The sequence below is a fragment of the Paramisgurnus dabryanus genome, chromosome 22 (assembly GCF_030506205.2).
Source record: "Paramisgurnus dabryanus chromosome 22, PD_genome_1.1, whole genome shotgun sequence".
Classification (NCBI taxonomy): domain Eukaryota; kingdom Metazoa; phylum Chordata; class Actinopteri; order Cypriniformes; family Cobitidae; genus Paramisgurnus; species Paramisgurnus dabryanus.
The window spans coordinates 10634871-10651955 of NC_133358.1; the positions used below are offsets into that span (position 1 = coordinate 10634871).

General features: G+C 37.5%; 2 protein-coding genes across 2 annotated transcripts; both read left to right on the top strand.

Annotated features, from left to right (window-relative positions):
* Positions 1 to 1044: 1044 nt before the first annotated feature.
* Positions 1045 to 11785, top strand: cyb5a (cytochrome b5 type A (microsomal)). Its single transcript, XM_065294752.2, has 5 exons — positions 1045 to 1305; positions 1987 to 2115; positions 7490 to 7519; positions 7637 to 7671; positions 10539 to 11785. The coding sequence occupies exons 1-5, from the start codon at positions 1171 to 1173 to the stop codon at positions 10621 to 10623; spliced, it is 414 nt and encodes a 137-aa protein (XP_065150824.1). The 5' UTR covers positions 1045 to 1170; the 3' UTR covers positions 10624 to 11785.
* A 3812-nt stretch (positions 11786 to 15597) lies between these two features.
* Positions 15598 to 17085, top strand: ppp1r3g (protein phosphatase 1 regulatory subunit 3G). The gene has a single exon (XM_065294754.2). The coding sequence runs from the start codon at positions 15722 to 15724 to the stop codon at positions 16484 to 16486; it is 765 nt and encodes a 254-aa protein (XP_065150826.2). The 5' UTR covers positions 15598 to 15721; the 3' UTR covers positions 16487 to 17085.

The window sequence follows — 17085 nt, forward strand, 5'->3', positions numbered from 1 at the left end:
AAGAAAGAAAGAAAGAAAGAAAGAAAGAAAGAAAGAAAGAAAGAAATTGAAAATTTTACCTCACAGTTTTAAGGGATAACGTAGCTGTACAAGAGTGCGAGATTTTGGCGGTAAGCCCGTGACACTGAAATATCGCGTGACAGTGATCTATGTTGCATAGATATTAGAGTAAAATAAATAAATAAATAAATATACTGCTTGGATTTCTAAATCTAGCCAATTCTTTATTTATATAATGAAAGTGTATTGCAAACGAAATTGTTCAGAAATTAAAAAGCTGTAGGCTACGTGAAGACGGAAACTACATCCGGGTCCCTAACACTCATATGCAACAAAATATACAATTATAATTTTTTATTGTAATTCATCCAAACCTATCACTTCTTAGTATAATTTTATGTGTATACAGGCATATTATAAAATTATTATTTTTACAGGTGAATTATACAATTATAAAAAGTTACTTATAATTACGTAACTTGTTTTTCCTGTGTTTACTAACCAGTAAACTAACCATGGTTTAACTACATTAATCATTGTTTAACTCTTTCTATTTGGTAGTAAAACAAACAAAATTACTGTGGTCTCTTCACAAAAAACATACGTAAATGGCATTAGTAAAACTGTTGTAATACATATACAAATAATTCCCCTAAAACCTTCACTGTAATAAAGTCATGGTTAATTTTCCAATCAGTCATGTGAAACTGTTCCTAAACCATACGTGAAAATACTATTCTGGAAACATCTATAAAAACGTGGCTTTAATGAACTATGGCGAACGGACATCGCAAAATGTCTATAAACTGCAACCAACGTTTCCTTATTGCGTGAGAGCTCTGCGGTGTAACTTAAGGGCTTTGTGCCAGACTGCCAGCCAGTGTGTTCTTGTGAACTTGAGCACAGTCACGTTTCGGCCTTCACAAAATATTGTGTGCATATAATGTAATTGACAGGCCTCGAACCAATCAAAACAGACAAGCTAGGCGAACGGAAGGCAAGTTTATCCAATAGGGTGTCTTCTTGAGTGGAGTGGGCGTTGCTTGGCGTGTCGGGAAATACAGTTGTAGGTAGTTGCAGTGAAGTACGTGACTGCGCTAGATTCGCTTGCAATTTGCAGTTTCTTTATAACTTTCTCCGCAAATAAATAACGCACACCTAAAATAACAGATGGAAGGTAACGGAACCGACGGAAAGGGTGTTAAGTATTATCGCTTGTCAGAGGTGGAGGAACGAAACTCTTTTAAAAGCACATGGATTATCATTCACAATAAAGTGTACGACGTCACGAAGTTTCTCGAGGAGGTGAGTGTTACAACATATTGTATAGACATAAAACATCTTGGGAACGTATTAACATTTAAATTATAGCTACTTGTGTAATACACGCTTGCGTTATTTATGTATTGCAGTATGTAAACAATCAGTACAGCAAAATTATGTTTCTCGCATTGTGTAAAACATTAAGTAAATAAATGAATTGTTAAAGTCAGTATATGTCACGTCGTCTAAGTTAATGGTTTAAACACAAGAACCGAATGGATAAACTTTACCCAAGTGTCAGTTTTGTATGAGAGGAAGCTGTGCCACACACACGCACACATATACGTGCTTTATCAGATATCCTTAACATTTCCCCTCTTTTCAATGTTATCTAGATTGCATGTTGAGAAATATAAGGTGTAGTTATCTAGACTAACAGTTAGCTGGATTTAAAGTGCACTACGTGTATGTTATTTTAAGTACTCAATTGCATGACTGTGCAACTGTGTCTCCATAGAGAAACGCAAGAGAAAAGACTTTAAATGATGGACGTGCTTTGACATTTAAACAATAAGGTTTTCATAAAACAACTAATAGTTTACCAGGAGACAGTTTTCAAAGAGCAGTTCAGTTTAACAGGGTCAAAGGGAAGTTGTAAGTAATGATTTATGGGGTTTTCTTTGAAGCCCGGTTTGATCACATGTATTTTACTGTTGTCCACAGCACCCAGGTGGAGAGGAGGTGCTTCGAGAGCAGGCGGGTGGAGATGCTACAGAAAGCTTTGAAGATGTTGGGCACTCCACAGATGCACGGGAGATGGCCAAGTCATTCGTCATAGGAGAACTTCATCCAGTAAGTCGGCCGTAAATCAAACATTGGTCAGATGTCTTTTCAAACAGCTTTATGACATGACCGATAAGGTTCCTGATGTTTGTGCTTTTGTTATACCGTGTTTGAAGGCAACTATGGCAGATGTATGAATAAAGAGTAATACATGAATTAATAGCATACATTTGCTGAAACAATACATCCACCAATTCTACTTTGTACTATGCATGTTTGTTAAAGTCTATTTTGCCTTGCAACACGTCCATAAGCCGTGGCACACAACAAGGTCATGTTAACTGGTAGAGCAGCTCAAAGGTCTTTGGCGTAATTCCTGGGCAACAAGTTTAGGTTTGAGGATTAAAGCATCTGCATAAAAAATGTTAAAACTATTGATGTCAAAAGAAAACTATGTGATTTTTGTGGGAAAAGCTCAAACTCCTCCACGTCTACTCCACATCCTCTGAGATATCTAGAAATGAGTTGAGTTTCTAACCCAGACAGCATCAGGCTTGTTTATTTATAGTAATATCTCATGAAATCCCAGATGTTTTCCTAGACCCTTCAGGGGTTTAAGATACTATCAATCTCCTGGAATCCAGTTTTATTCCTGGAGGAGGATCTGTAATACTATTGCATTTAGTTCAGATGCTATCAGATTTGATAGTGTTAAAGGGGTCATGAACTGAGAATTCAAATTCTCTGTGATTTTTTTTCACAGTTAAGAGGTTGTTGTACTATAAAAAAATCCTGTAAGTTTCAAAACTCAACACTTGTTATTTCAAAAACAGCTTTGATTTAAACCAAGGTCAGAATATAACTCCTTTTAAAAAGTATGGGACTATGATGTCATGGTAAGGCAAAGACCGCCTCTGCAGGAGAAAATCTACACCTTTTTAAAATAATTACAATGTGAAATTCCACACAGACGGAGGCATTGAAACTTTTTACATATGCAGCACTGTTACACAGACCATTTTTCAATTCGAAGGCTGCACCCTGGGGAGGTTGCATATGCAGACTGCATACGCTATTAAACGCTTGCACGAGAGAGAGAGAGCATGCACGAGCCTAGTTCTTCTTTTTGCTCTGTTTACAAGTTGCTGTCAGCATGTTTACGGTGTCTGCGCGGTTTGTGACTTGTGCCAGGGCTAGCATCGCTAATCATAGCTTACATCAACTTTTACTAGCAGTGATTTTAAATGGATTTCTCCTAGGGATGCTCACATTGACCGTTTAACCGTTAAAGGAACACGCCCACATTTTGGGAATTTAGCTTATTCACCGTATCCCCCAGAGTTAGATAAGTCCATACATACCTCTCTCATCTCCGTGCGTGCTGTAACTCTGTCTGACGCAGCCCCCGCTAGCTTAGCTTAGCACAAAGACTGGAAATGCATGGCTCCAGCTAGTATACTGCTCCCAATAAGTGACAAAATAACGCCAACATTTTCCTATTTATGTGTTGTGATTTGTATAGTCAAACCATGTACAAATAACAAGGTTATATGAGACACAGACATCTTTTAACAGTATACATACTGAGAACTATATTCTCTGAAGACGAAGCACTGCCGCATGGGCGGAGTGATTTGCACAACTCTGACCGAACTCTCTGCTCCTCACCAGGGGCTTCTCGTGTGCTGCGAGCAGATCACTCCGCCCATGCGGCAGTGCTTCGTCTTCAGAGAATATAGTTCTCAGTATGTATACTGTTAAAAGATCGGTGTGTCTCATATCACCTTGTTATTTGTACACGGTTTGACTATACAAATCACAACACATAAATAGGAAAATGATCGCGTTATTTTGTCACTTATTGGGAGCAGTATACTAGCTGGAGCCATGCATTTCCAGTCTTTGTGCTAAGCTAAGCTAGCGGGGGCTGCGTCAGACAGAGTTACAGCACGCACGGAGATGAGAGAGGTATGTATGGACTTATCTAACTCTGGGGGATACGGTGAATAAGCTAAATTCCCAAAATGTGGGCGTGTTCCTTTAACCGAAGGTAAGAATTTATGACCGATTAACATTATCAGTTAAAATAAAAAAAAATTGTTAATACATGGTGCGTGTCGTTATGCCGACAGACATTTCGCCTCTTTTCTATCTTTAATTTGTGAATGTCCTGTAAATGACACAAATTATTGCTGCCCTGACGGTCTGATAAAGTACTAATTTGTATGAGAAATCATTTGTATGCGTGTTTGGAAACTAAACGGAGATGCGGGCGTGTCCGCGCAAGATGATGCGGTTCGTCTCGCGCACATCCGGACAGACGTTCGCTGATGGCCTCTGACCCTGTCCATAAACATCTCTCTTTTTGCACAAACGGAGACAGACGAAAAAGCAAAACTTTCTGAAAAGCGTCCTGCTTTAGAAATGACCAGTGTGGTAGATGAAACGGAGACAATCTGCCCTTTGGATATTAATCCTCTGGACTGATCGTGTGCTTTTTAATAAGGTAATGTTGTGTGAATATCTGATAATGTATGAATCCTGGTTCTGTTGTTGATCTGTGGCTGCTGTTTGCACGTTCAAATGAAATCTTTTCTTTTTACTAGTTCACAGACAACCGTCAACTGTATTTTTACTCAATGACTATTTCATATTTAAATCTTATAAGTTAACGGTTAATTTTCGGTTTAGAAGCTACGGTTGTCAGTCGGGAAAATTAACTGATATGAGCATCCCTAATTTCTCCAAATAGCATGCCAAACTTTACCTGTTGAGCAGAAACTTTGGTGGGAAGCCCAACCTGTGCTTTTACAAAAACACTCTGGTCTTGTTTCTTTCTTCTGATGCATTCTCTTCTTGTCATACAATTGGTAGACACTTTTTCTCTTCTGACCCTCAGACATTTTGAAAAAAACAAGGTGAGAACGCAAGCTTCAATGACTGGCTGAAACAAAACAGCCTACCACACATATACACCTGAAAGCGTGCATGTGCAGAAAGCGAACCTAGGGAGAAGCACGTACGACGGCCTTACGTCAACATATCATCAGAATGATTGACAACTGGGATGACCAATAGTCTAGATGATCCACTCGAAAGAAGAAAATCTTCTGCTATACCTTTAACTGAGCATTACATTCGCAAGTCATAAACATTTTATAACAATTTCCGATTAACTCCGAATATTAGTCAATTTTATAATTGTCAATAAGACAAATGCAAACTAGAAATGCAACCTTCGAAAGGGTGCAGCCTTCGGATTGAAAAATTTCCCTAATAATAACAGTGGGTTGTTACTTACAAGTCTTCCATTGTTTTACAATAGAGGCTCAAAAACAGGCTACAAAAAACCATAATACTTACTAATTATGACGTGTGTTTTTTTTAAAGCTATAACACTATAAGTGGCCCTAGTGACCAGTACCAAATGATAAAAAAAATACAGGCGTTAGAGTTATCGATTCTTATTTGGTTTAAATGGGTGATGTCATGCATAGCTGAATTGAATTGTGGATCCGTCGGCATTGCATCACTAGCGTTGCTCATCGTGGCAGATGTTGAAAAGGCGTCAGCTAATCAGATCGCCTTATGCAAATAACCTAGTGCAGACGCTTGCTAATTACGTTTATGCAAGACCGGAGAACAGAGGAGCATACATATTGTGTGTGTAACACTAGAGCTACACCAGCATTCACTAACGCAACCAAACCCGTGTCCATAGTCAAAACAAAAGATGCCTTTTTTGTGTTATGTTGCATCCACTGTGATTAGGTGTTGTCACCATGACAACATGTCAGTCAGGACCATGCTTTATGCTACGTACATACCAAATGCGTGGCATCGCGTTACTAGCTCTAGATTACTCGCGTGATTGAACTTCGTGTATTGCGAATTTTTTGCTCGAGTTGAATATTTTTTTACTTGGGTGAAGACGCGTTTGAGGCGAATAGCGCATGTTTTCGCGGAAAATGCGGCACTCATATTGCGTCATTCGCATCGCCCCACGTGAAGACGCGTCTGATCGCATCTTTGCATTGACTTTGTATGTAATCTACTCGCGCAAAGCGTTGAACTCGCGTCTGGTGTAAACCCACAGTTAGACACGCCCTCTGTCAAGCATTAACGCTGATGCCCATTTTGTTGTGTTCCACACCAACAGTTAAAGTAAGTCATGGGGCCTTTTTTCGTCTGATTTAGCATGTCAAATCATGTGGCCAACCAATGAATGGGAAGATAAATAAAAGATACACTTGGACAGAACGCTTGAGGGAGAAGTGAGGGAGATTTGTGCAGAAACGTTGCTTTGTTTATGTTTTCTATCATTGCAGTCACTAGATCTGTGTCCCAAATGAAACTGGTACTACGTACTCAGCCATCTAGTGTATGAATTTTAGAAGAGTAGTATTGTCCCCAATGCCTCACTTAAGTTGAGTGGTTTGCCAGATGAGGGCACATGACGTCAAACACACAGTACAATGCAAGTCAAACCAAAATTTATTTGTTCATTGTTTAGAGCTGTGACGGTTGTCATAACCACCACACCATAGCATGACCGATACAGGCTGCCGATTTTCTTTTCATTTTAGTCACATGACCTGCAATCGCTTGCGTCTTCCAGCACTCTGTCTGTAATAATACCGGAAAAAATCAGCAAACATGGCAGCCACGTATCGGCCCATACCGATACATATAAAATTTGCAAATATCGGGCCGATATATCGGCCGGCCAATATATCAGTCTATCACTGGTACTTAAAGTGCACTTTCTTTTTATGGATTTCCAACATACTACTTGCACGATTTATACTATAAAATGACGTAAAATAGTGTAGCCTACAAGTTTGCGCTTTGGGACGCACTTTAACTGTTCCAGTTTCCTGTTTTGAGTAATGAACAGTGGTGGCTTGTGACTCTTCCGAGGAGCGCAAATTCAAAATATGTGTTTGTTGCGTCATGTGAATCACGTGCATCATGTGTCATGTTAAAAATACGAAACGAAACGCTCTTGTTCACAAAATACTCGCAAGAAACATGAGCGTTTCCTTTATCATAAACCCATTTGAAGCGTCTGCAGCACGTATTTTGACATGACAAACCACACATATGACGGGCTAATGGTGGTATGGAAATTTCTCATCTCACGCGTGTGCAAAACAGATGTGATACTTGGTTGTCGTGTGCTTGGTATGTCTGGGTAACTGTCTGGGTTTGACGCAGTCAAAAGGCCGCCAATGTAAGCCAACCCATGGTCCGCTTTTATTTGTGCTTTTTTTCGTTGGTTTTGGAGAAACCTTTTTGACAACCACTGTGAAATGAATTCATGTTTGGAATGACATGTTTATATTCACACTGAAAATTTTTCTCATTTTTATTTTGCATTATTAACAAACTAAGAAAAATAACACTATTTACTCACAATAAGTCTTCTATGTTTTTTCCACAGGATGACAGGGACAAGCTTAACAAGCCACCGGTATGTAAACTGTGTTGATAATGTCTTTTACCAAACATATGGTTCAGACATGCACTGTTTCGGAGACACGTCAGAAGACACCACCTAAACTTGTTTTTGATTTTTTTTGTTTAACAGGAATCACTTGTAACAACTGTTCAAGAAACAACAAGGTATGATGCACGTGTTTTATGCACATTTGTATTACAGGCATGTTAGGATTTTGGGGAAACTCAATAAATATTGAAATTCTACAGTATATGTACATAAAGGTATTATGTGTGCGACTCTGGACCACAAAACCAGACGTAAGTATATTTGTGAAAAAAATCATACGTTTTACGGCAAAAACCATTAGGATGTTATGTAAATATTAGGTATGCTCCGATCAGGATTTTTGCAGCCAATACAGATTACCGATTTGTGATCTTCATGATCGGCCGATACCAATATTTTTTTTTTTTTTTAAGCTGAAATGCAAGATCTTTGATGACAGTCATCAAAGTTAACATTTTTTCTAGATAAAGTAACACCACAGATGTTGCCTTTGTTATATTACTTGCAGAAATTAGGTATATTAAAGGGGCATTGTTCTTAACATTTTTTAACCGTTACTGACACCAGTGGCCGTTATAGAAACTGCAGCCAGTCTCATGCTCGTTCTCGGTGGGCACACTCGTACGAGCACGACCACAACAACCAGAGTTACCGTAGCAACCACAGACAGCTCATTGAGATTCACCAGCATATTTACAGATGTCAGAAAAGTTACAGTACTGTAAGGTTATTGTTTGACAAACAATATTTTAGTAAAATGTTGCAGTGCTACTTTATATTTTCAACTGAAGTCTACTTCTAAAAGTTTTGTAACACTACACTGTAAAACACACTCCCGACACTCACAATCTTAATGCACTTGTCTCCTAAAAGTAATGAAAATAAAACACTTCCCAGTCTTTACTGTATAAATAAAATATACACACATTCATATGAAGATCATGTTCCATGAAGATATTTTGTAAATTTCCTACTGTAAATATAAAATCACGAACAAAATTGGCCAGAAAATCGCATTCAAACTTGTTTTTGTTGCTACCCGCTCTGGTAAATCTCCCGTTCACGTTTGGTTTTTATGTATTCCCAGGGCCGCCTTAACCTAATGTGAGGCCCTGGGGCTGAGAGGTTTTGGAGGCCCCCCATACCCTCAATTTATAGTCTCATTTTGAAAAAAAAAGTGTAATATCTATGTAATCTACATCACAAAATGTAGTTTTCCCTCTTTGACCCAGAAAACACCATATTATCATTAATAACATATCACTGAGCCCACTTGAGCATAAACACAAAACACTTTATTTAACAACCACAAACAGCAACTTGTGGTGAAAATAAAACCAAAAGTATATATGTTTATAAGCTTAATGTTTATATAGTTTTTGGAATATACAAATTTGCAGAAAATTGCCACTCACTAACTAAATGCTCACCACAGTTGTAAAAATATAAGAAGTTAAAGTTAGTTTTAAAGTGAAAATGCATTAATGTTAACAAAAGATAAGTCTTTATAGACAGAATCTTGTTTTTTAATCAGTTATTTATTTTGTAGGCTATTGAAGATATAGTATGCATTGTATTTAGTATTTATACTACGCATGTAAAACGAACACGTATGAATATGCACAAAACAGACAGGGAACATACCTGTATATAAGATCTTTAGGAGATTATAAATATGAATGGTGCGATCAGGGGATGATTATTTGAGATGGTCTTGTCACGCTTTGAGTTGCACATTTACCGTTGCGTCGTCTTTCTAAACCAGATGTGTGTACTGTGAGCTTACATCGCGTCAAACTACAGCGCTCCAGCTGCGCACGCGTCACTGATATAAACGCGAGTAAACTTAAACTTTATAACAACGAACAGCATTAATGTTCGGGAACCCCTTTTTTATTTGACGGCACAGTTTCTTGCGCACGGTTGGAGAGACTTCTGCATGCCAGAGACGCAGCTGTACGAGCACAGAGAGAGTGAGCGCGCGCGAAAGAGAGAGAGAGACCTCCACCTCAGTGCTTATTATGAAATTTCGGAAATCACTCTTTCATTTGGTGGTGGATTATTTCCCGTTTCTCTGTCACACTCACTCTTACATGCAGGAATGCCAAGTTGACAACGCGCACTTTACGCGGAATAGAAAAATCTGTTACGTCTGATATTTTATTTCACAGTAAGTTACCACGGACCAATCAGCAGCCATGTAGCGTGCAGTTAGAGTGATTGACAGACAACCTGACAACTTGGGAGGCCCCTGAACTTGGGAGGCCCCTGGGCTTCAGCCCAGGTAAGCCCGTGCATTAAGGCGGCCTTGTGTATTCCCATTCAGTCTTCAAGGTCATTAAAGTCGCAATGAAATTGAAATGAAAAACTATATATGTATTTTTAATAGTGTGGTATTATTAACAAATGACTTATCTGTGAGCTTCATTATTTTTTAAAAATTCGTGTGTGCTCATAATCTTTAATCAAAAATGCAAATCTCCTCCCCTCCTCAAAACGATCTCTCTTCACTTCCGGTCAAAAGTATGGCAGGTGGGCGGGGTCCGGGAGAAGATCGCAGTGATTAGCAATTAGCAACACGACCCAACTTCAAACGATCCAATCAGATCTCGATGGACAAATTCAAATCCAGCCCTGCCTTATTTCATCTCAAAAGCCGTTTCATTCGGATATACGTCACCACGGGGAAAATAAGGCAATCGCTACTTCCGTTTCATGGCGACTTTAAAGCTGTAAGCATGTAGAGAGCACTAAAATAAACCTTTTCAGTAGTAATATGCCTAAGGAGGACTTTATTTGGACTTTACATTTTAACATTTTCGAAATATTTACTTTTTCCACCCTCAGATTTTCCAATAATTGTATCTCAGCCAAATATTGTCTCATCCTAACAAAAAACCATACAACTGTCTTTGTGGTCCAGTGTCACATATATGTATCATATTTATATATTATAAACAAAAAATTTTGTCTCTTGTTCCAGCTGGTGGTCGAACTGGTTGATACCCGCCGCCGCTGCAGTTATTGTCACGTTTATGTACCGTATTTACACAGCAGAGGATGCATGATGGGATGCTTTTCTTTGATAAGCTTAAATGTTGAACTACAATACCCATAATCCATTTCAGGTTTTTCCACTACTATAAAGATTATACTAATGAAGGCAATTAATTGTATTCGTTCCAGTGTTTGTTGTAATGTATCGCCTGCAATTTATGTTTTTTTATATATTTGAAATTATATTTTTGATCTACTACAAGCATTATAAATGCATTTACTGAAGATGAAGTTTTGATTGTCTGGTGGTTTTATTGTTGTGTAATATTTTGTTTATACCCCTTTTTCAGTTGCCCATGATGAATTGCAAAATATGCGGACTATTATTACACACAGAAACACAGCTTTTACTTCCTTTAAAATGACTAGTTTAGATAAGTTCCACTTGAACTGACTATTTAGATATTAGAACTTATTCCTACTTATACAGAAGATAACAACACAAAGACACTTCAACAACTCAGTTATGCAAAGGAAAAACTATGTTAGATATAAAGATAATAAAACCAGTTTGAGAGCAATAAAACATTTTGCATGGTAACCACATCATTTTCATGACCACATTAGAGAAGATAAACACATTTTCTTCCCCAGTTATCATTACTGTAATGTAACACAGCTATAAAATATTTTATTAGCATTAAAGCTGTATAACAGTTAACATGTTTGCTCATAAAAATAATATCGCTATACAAAACATAGTTTAAAAATATATATAGTTTTTTTTTTTTTTTTTTGAGGTGAAATGTGAGCCAAACATGTTCCTAACAGGTTTTGTGACCAATACCTATAAAGTGGATTTAGCACAGGTTATAGACAGAATATGCACAAACTAACCAAATGCTTAAATTTTTTCTATGTAACGAATGTAAGTTGATGACCAAGTAACCATATAGACATGAAGACAATCAGAAGTCACTATGTTATTAGTTTTTTTCCCAGTTATATACTAATGTGCCATTTGAATACATAGCCGTGTCCGTGAATGATGCCGATACATTTCCTTTCAACAACACTGAATGTAATATACTTTTATAAGACAAGCTGTTTTCTTATAGTAATTTTGTAGATACAGTGTGTCTATTCCTGTTGAAATGCTGCTACCACACTAATGTAAATGGTACACAAATAACGTGAATAACTATTAACAAATAAACTAGTAAAACACCTGTACCTTTTAAAATGTTTCATTTATAAGAAAACTATAAATGTTATGTTTCTACAGTGGTATATTAAGACATTTAAAGGCGGGGTGCATGATTTTTGGAAAACACTGGAAAAGGGAGTCGGGCCGAGTACCAAAACACAGTTGTAGCCAATCAGCAGTAAGGTTCATGTCTACTGACCGACATTGTTGCCTGGGTTGTGTATGTGTGGGTCTATCAAGAGAAGGTCCAGACTATATCGGGGTAGTAGGGGCGTGTTTTTTAGGTGATTTCAAATATCAACATTGGCAAGATCATGCACCCCGCCTTTAAACCAGTGTATTTGATTGTCCATTAGTAGACATAAAAGTGTAACAATGATGACATCGGCTGGTGATTTAGAGCTACAAAAACTCAATAAACATTGTTGTCTTATTGCCTTGAGGGTAATGTGTTTAGGAAGCTAATCGTAAAATAATATTTTTATTTTAAGTAAATGCAGATGTCAGATTTAAAGCCATTTTACTGTGTATATATAGTGACAAACATTATGGGGTGGTTTCCCAGACAGGGCTTATCCTAGTCCCAGACTTAAATGCATGTTTGAGTTGGTTAAAGGGACATTCCACTTTTTAAAAATATGCTCATTTTTCATCTCCCCTAGAGTTAAACATTTGATTTTTACATTTTTGAAATCCATTCCGCTGATCTCCGGGTCTGACGCTAATACTTTTAGCATAGCTTAGCATAATCCATTGAATCTGATTAGACCATTAGCATTGCGGTAAAAAATATCCAAAGAGTTTCGATATTTTTCCTATTTAAAACTTGACGCTTCTGTAGTTACATCATGTACTAAGACGACGGATATTTAAAAGTTGCGATTTTCAAGGCAGATATGGCTAGGAACTATACTCTCATTCTGGCGTAATAATCAAGGACTTTGCTGATGTGTCATGGCTGCAGGAGGCGTACCGCCCGAAAATAGTCCCCTTGGTTACTTTCAATAGCAGGGGACTATTTTCGGGCACTGCGTAATATCACTACGCCTGCTGCCACCATGTTACGACAGCAAAGTCCTTGATTATTACGCCAGAATGAGAGTATAGTTCCTAGCCATATCTGCCTTGAAAATCGCAACTTTTAATTTTCCGTCGTTCTTAGTACACAATGTAACTACAGAAAGGTCAAGTTTAAAATAGGAAAAATATCGAAACCCTTGTTAATTTTTAGCGCAATGCTAATGGTCTAATCAGATTCAATGGATTGTGCTAAGCTATGTTACGACAGCAAAGTCCTTGATTATTACGCCAGAATGAGAGTCTAGTTCCTAACCATATCTGCCTAGAAAATCTCAACTTTTAATTTTCTGTCGGTGTTCGTACACGATGTAACTACAGAAGAGTCAAGTTTTAAATTGGAAAAATATCAAAACTCCTGGTTATTTTTTAGCGTGATGCTAATGGTCTAATCAGATTCTATGGATTGTGCTAAGCTATGCTAAAAGTGCTAGCGCCAGACCTGGAGATCGGCTGAATGGATTCCAAAACTGTAAAAATCAAATGTTTAACTCTAGAGGAACTTGAAAAAATTAGCATATTTTTTTAAAAAAGTGGAGTGTCCCTTTACATTTATAAATACCTGTTCCTGTGACATTGTTTTGTCTCAAGATGCACACATGTAGGCCTAGTGTTTTTTGTAAGGTATGTTTATGAAAACTTTTTATATGACTTATTATAAATAAGTTCTAGTCCTGGATTAGCAAAAAACCTGTCCAGGTAACCACCCCAATGTCTTCATGTTGTAAAGAAAATGAAATATCTCTATTGTATTTGCCCAAACCTGTTTTCAGCTATATATTTTATAATAAAAACATAGGTTGATAAAGAGCCATTTTAAGTAAAACGTTGGTCAGTAAATGTGCTGTAACAGCACTGGAGGTTTGCTGTGTGTGTTTGTTTTGGCTGTGATATAGCAGCATGTTTCAGATCTCACTGACCTGTGGCCATTAGCTGGGAGAGCAGCCAGAACAGCCTCGAAGAAAATAAACCTGAAGTACGGCAGTGAGAGACCCTCGTGTGGACAATCTGCAAACTAAGGTTGTTTCTGCTGGTTGTTTTTGTGCCTGCTGCCAGCAACCATGTCCAACAGTACTGTTACAGATATTTACTTTATGTTAGTATGATTTAAACATCAATACTAGAATCTTTACATTTAGTAAAAAGGAAATGGGAATAATGAAACATTAAATTTTTTTGGTGGGGAGTTAAACTTGGAGCTTGAGCCCAGCCCAGGCATCAGGTTCGCTCTCTCTAAAGGTTCAGAGCGCCCTTTGAGGACAGCAAGCCGGGTTTGTTTACCATTAAAGGGATAGTTCACTTTAAAATGAAAATTCTGTCATCGTTTACTCATCCTCATGTTTTTGTATGAATTTCTTTTTTCTGATGAACACAAAAGAAGATATTTTGAGAAATTATGGTAAACACACAGCAGATAGTCACCATTGACTTCCATAGTAGGAATAAAAAAATGTGATGGAATTTATTGGGTACCATCACAATACTTCCAAAATATTTTTTCCTACTATGAAAGTCTATAGTCACTTACTGCTGTGTGTTTACCATCATTTCTCAAAATATCTTCTTTTGTGTTCATCAGAAAAAAGAAATTCATACAACAACATGAGGATGAGTAAATAATGACAGAATTTTCATTTTAAAGTGAACTATCCCTTTAAGACTGAATGTGAACTACATCAGTATTAAGGCAGTATTTATTACAGTTTATCAATTTACTATGGTGATACTACAGAATACATAGTATGAATAAAGAAAGTCAAATTTTATATACTATTATATACTACAGTATTAACTACAGTTTCTTGTATTTACTCAAGTTTTCCTATTCACTATACAGTAGTTACTACAACATACTATAGTATGCATTAACAAAGTGTACTTATGACTATAATATACACAATTTATTAACATTTTTGTATTTACTACACTTCATTAATTCATTTTAGTTAATACTAAAGAATATAGTACACATAAAAGTGTAGAGATTGATATATTTCTGTATACTACAAATTTCTATAGTAATGCATACTACATTGTTCACTACAGTTTAATAATTCACTAAGCCTATAATTAATACTAAAGGATATAGTATACATTAAGAAAGTGTAGAGATTAATATACTTCTGTATACTACAAATTACCATATTAATGCATACTACCTAGTAGTTCACTATAGTTTAATAATTCACTATTGTTAATACTACAGAATACTATAGTATACATTGTCAGAGTGTAGAGATTTATATACTTCTGTAGACTACAAATTATTATAGTAATGCAAACTAGATAGTTCACTATAGTTAATACTATAGAATACTGAAGTGTACATTATCAGAGTGTAGAGATTGATATACTTCTGTATACTACAAATTACTATAGTAATGCATACTACATTGTTCATTACAGTTTGATTCACTTTACTAAATACTACAGGATACTGTAGTATACATTAACAAAGTGTAGAGATTAATATACTTCTGTATACTACAGTTTACTATTGTAAGTAGGCTATTTAAGTACACCACAGTATTCAATCATGCTATTATTATATTTGTTTCATACTGTACACTACATACTTCTTTCCAAACCATTTAGATTTTCAGTGTATCTTAGTGTGGATAATATCCACAAATGTGATTGATAAAACATGCAGATGCAGTAAACACTAGTATTTATCAATCTAGTACACTAAAGAACAAGGCGTGCTGGACCCTGTTTGTGGGTGGGCGTGACCTTACCATGTATTTGACAGTACATATGCTCCTCTGGATGTGTTAGGAGCTCTTGGGGTGGTTATCAGATCATTATATGCACATATTCTATATGTCTACTTGACATATGAAAGATTACATACTTGAAGGCATCAAACCTGGAGTGCGTATATCATGGACAAGCAGCAGGTGGAGAACGGTACAATATACTCTGATGATGATGATCTTCAGCCCGAGGAGATACAAGAGTACCTGCGAGACAGGAGGAGAGCCAAGTCTTTACCAGCCTACCCGGATCAGGCGAACCTGTACCACCAGATCTCCCAGAATTGCGGCAAACGCGTAAAGTTCGCGGATACGCTCGGATTAAATCTGGCCAGCGTGAAACACTTTAACACCAGCGAAGATCCTGAGATCCCTGCCAAAGTGTTCACGAGACTGAAGAGCTACCCTCTTCATAAAAACCGAGACGTCGTGGATGACTTGTGCGTAAACCTGAAGTCCACTCTGACGCTAGAGCGCCCGGTACCCACTTTCAAGATGCCCGTGGATTCCGGTGACTTGGAGAAGCGGCTTACGCGTTGTCGCGTCGCGTTGGAAAGCGTCACGGTCACACACTTTGATGTACGTGGGATCATACGGGCCATGGGTAGGAGTGATTGCAAAGGAGAGGTTGGAGTTAGGTATACTTTTAATGACTGGCTGTCGTTCGTGGACGCGCAAGCCATCCCCATGCCCAACGACTTGGCGACGCATGGAGATCGCTTCTCATTCACTATGTACACGCCTCCGTTCTTGGGTCCGAGCGCTTCTGTGCATTTTGCGGTGTACATGAAGGACGACAACTCCGAATTTTGGGATAATAACGACGGACAGAACTATTCCCTGAAGTACCACAGCTCGTCCTCGTGCGACACAGCAGCTTTCAATGCAATATGAGCCGTGCGCTTTTACGCACTGGTACGCGCTTCTCCAAACGGCTCACTGGTGCGCTTTGACTGCAAAAATGACAGTGTTATATATGAAGGAATGTACGCAACTGCGCTTTAGTAGAAAGTTTCTCATACAGTCAACGTTTTTGTCGTAATTTACTCACCAATATGAGTGTAAAAACGTTAAAAAGCACTTGAAAATCTTCCTCTGTGTACCCAAGAAGAGTGAAAATGTTTGAACAACATGAAGCTACTGTAAATGATGACGATTTATATTGTTTAGTGACCCTATAGGGTGATTTTCTGACTTTTAAGATCAGAGACATACAATGAAATGATATTTCTTACATTGGAAATGAAAAACTGTGACTTTATATAGCTGTCAGTCCAGATTGATAGTTTAGTGGGCCAAACTTGATGGAAAAGACTGCTTTCCATTCCAAGTCCATTTCTAGAATGTAAAATTACACACATCTAAAAATAACGCATTAGCTCAATTTAAAGGAATTTGGTTTTGTTGGTTCATAAACTGTTGGTTTACTTTCTTGCAATTGAGTGCTAATGTATTGGTCATGAGTTTCAATTAAACAGTGTTTGGCATTATAA

Excerpts from the sequence above, each read along its gene's own strand:
- cyb5a (XM_065294752.2), top strand. The coding sequence starts at position 1,171 with ATGGAAGGTAACGGAACCGACGGAAAGGGTGTTAAGTATTATCGCTTG. Across the intron at positions 7,520-7,636 it reads ACAAGCTTAACAAGCCACCG|GAATCACTTGTAACAACTGT; the intron begins GTATGTAAACTG and ends TTTGTTTAACAG. Across the intron at positions 7,672-10,538 it reads ACTGTTCAAGAAACAACAAG|CTGGTGGTCGAACTGGTTGA; the intron begins GTATGATGCACG and ends CTCTTGTTCCAG.
- ppp1r3g (XM_065294754.2), top strand. The coding sequence starts at position 15,722 with ATGGACAAGCAGCAGGTGGAGAACGGTACAATATACTCTGATGATGAT.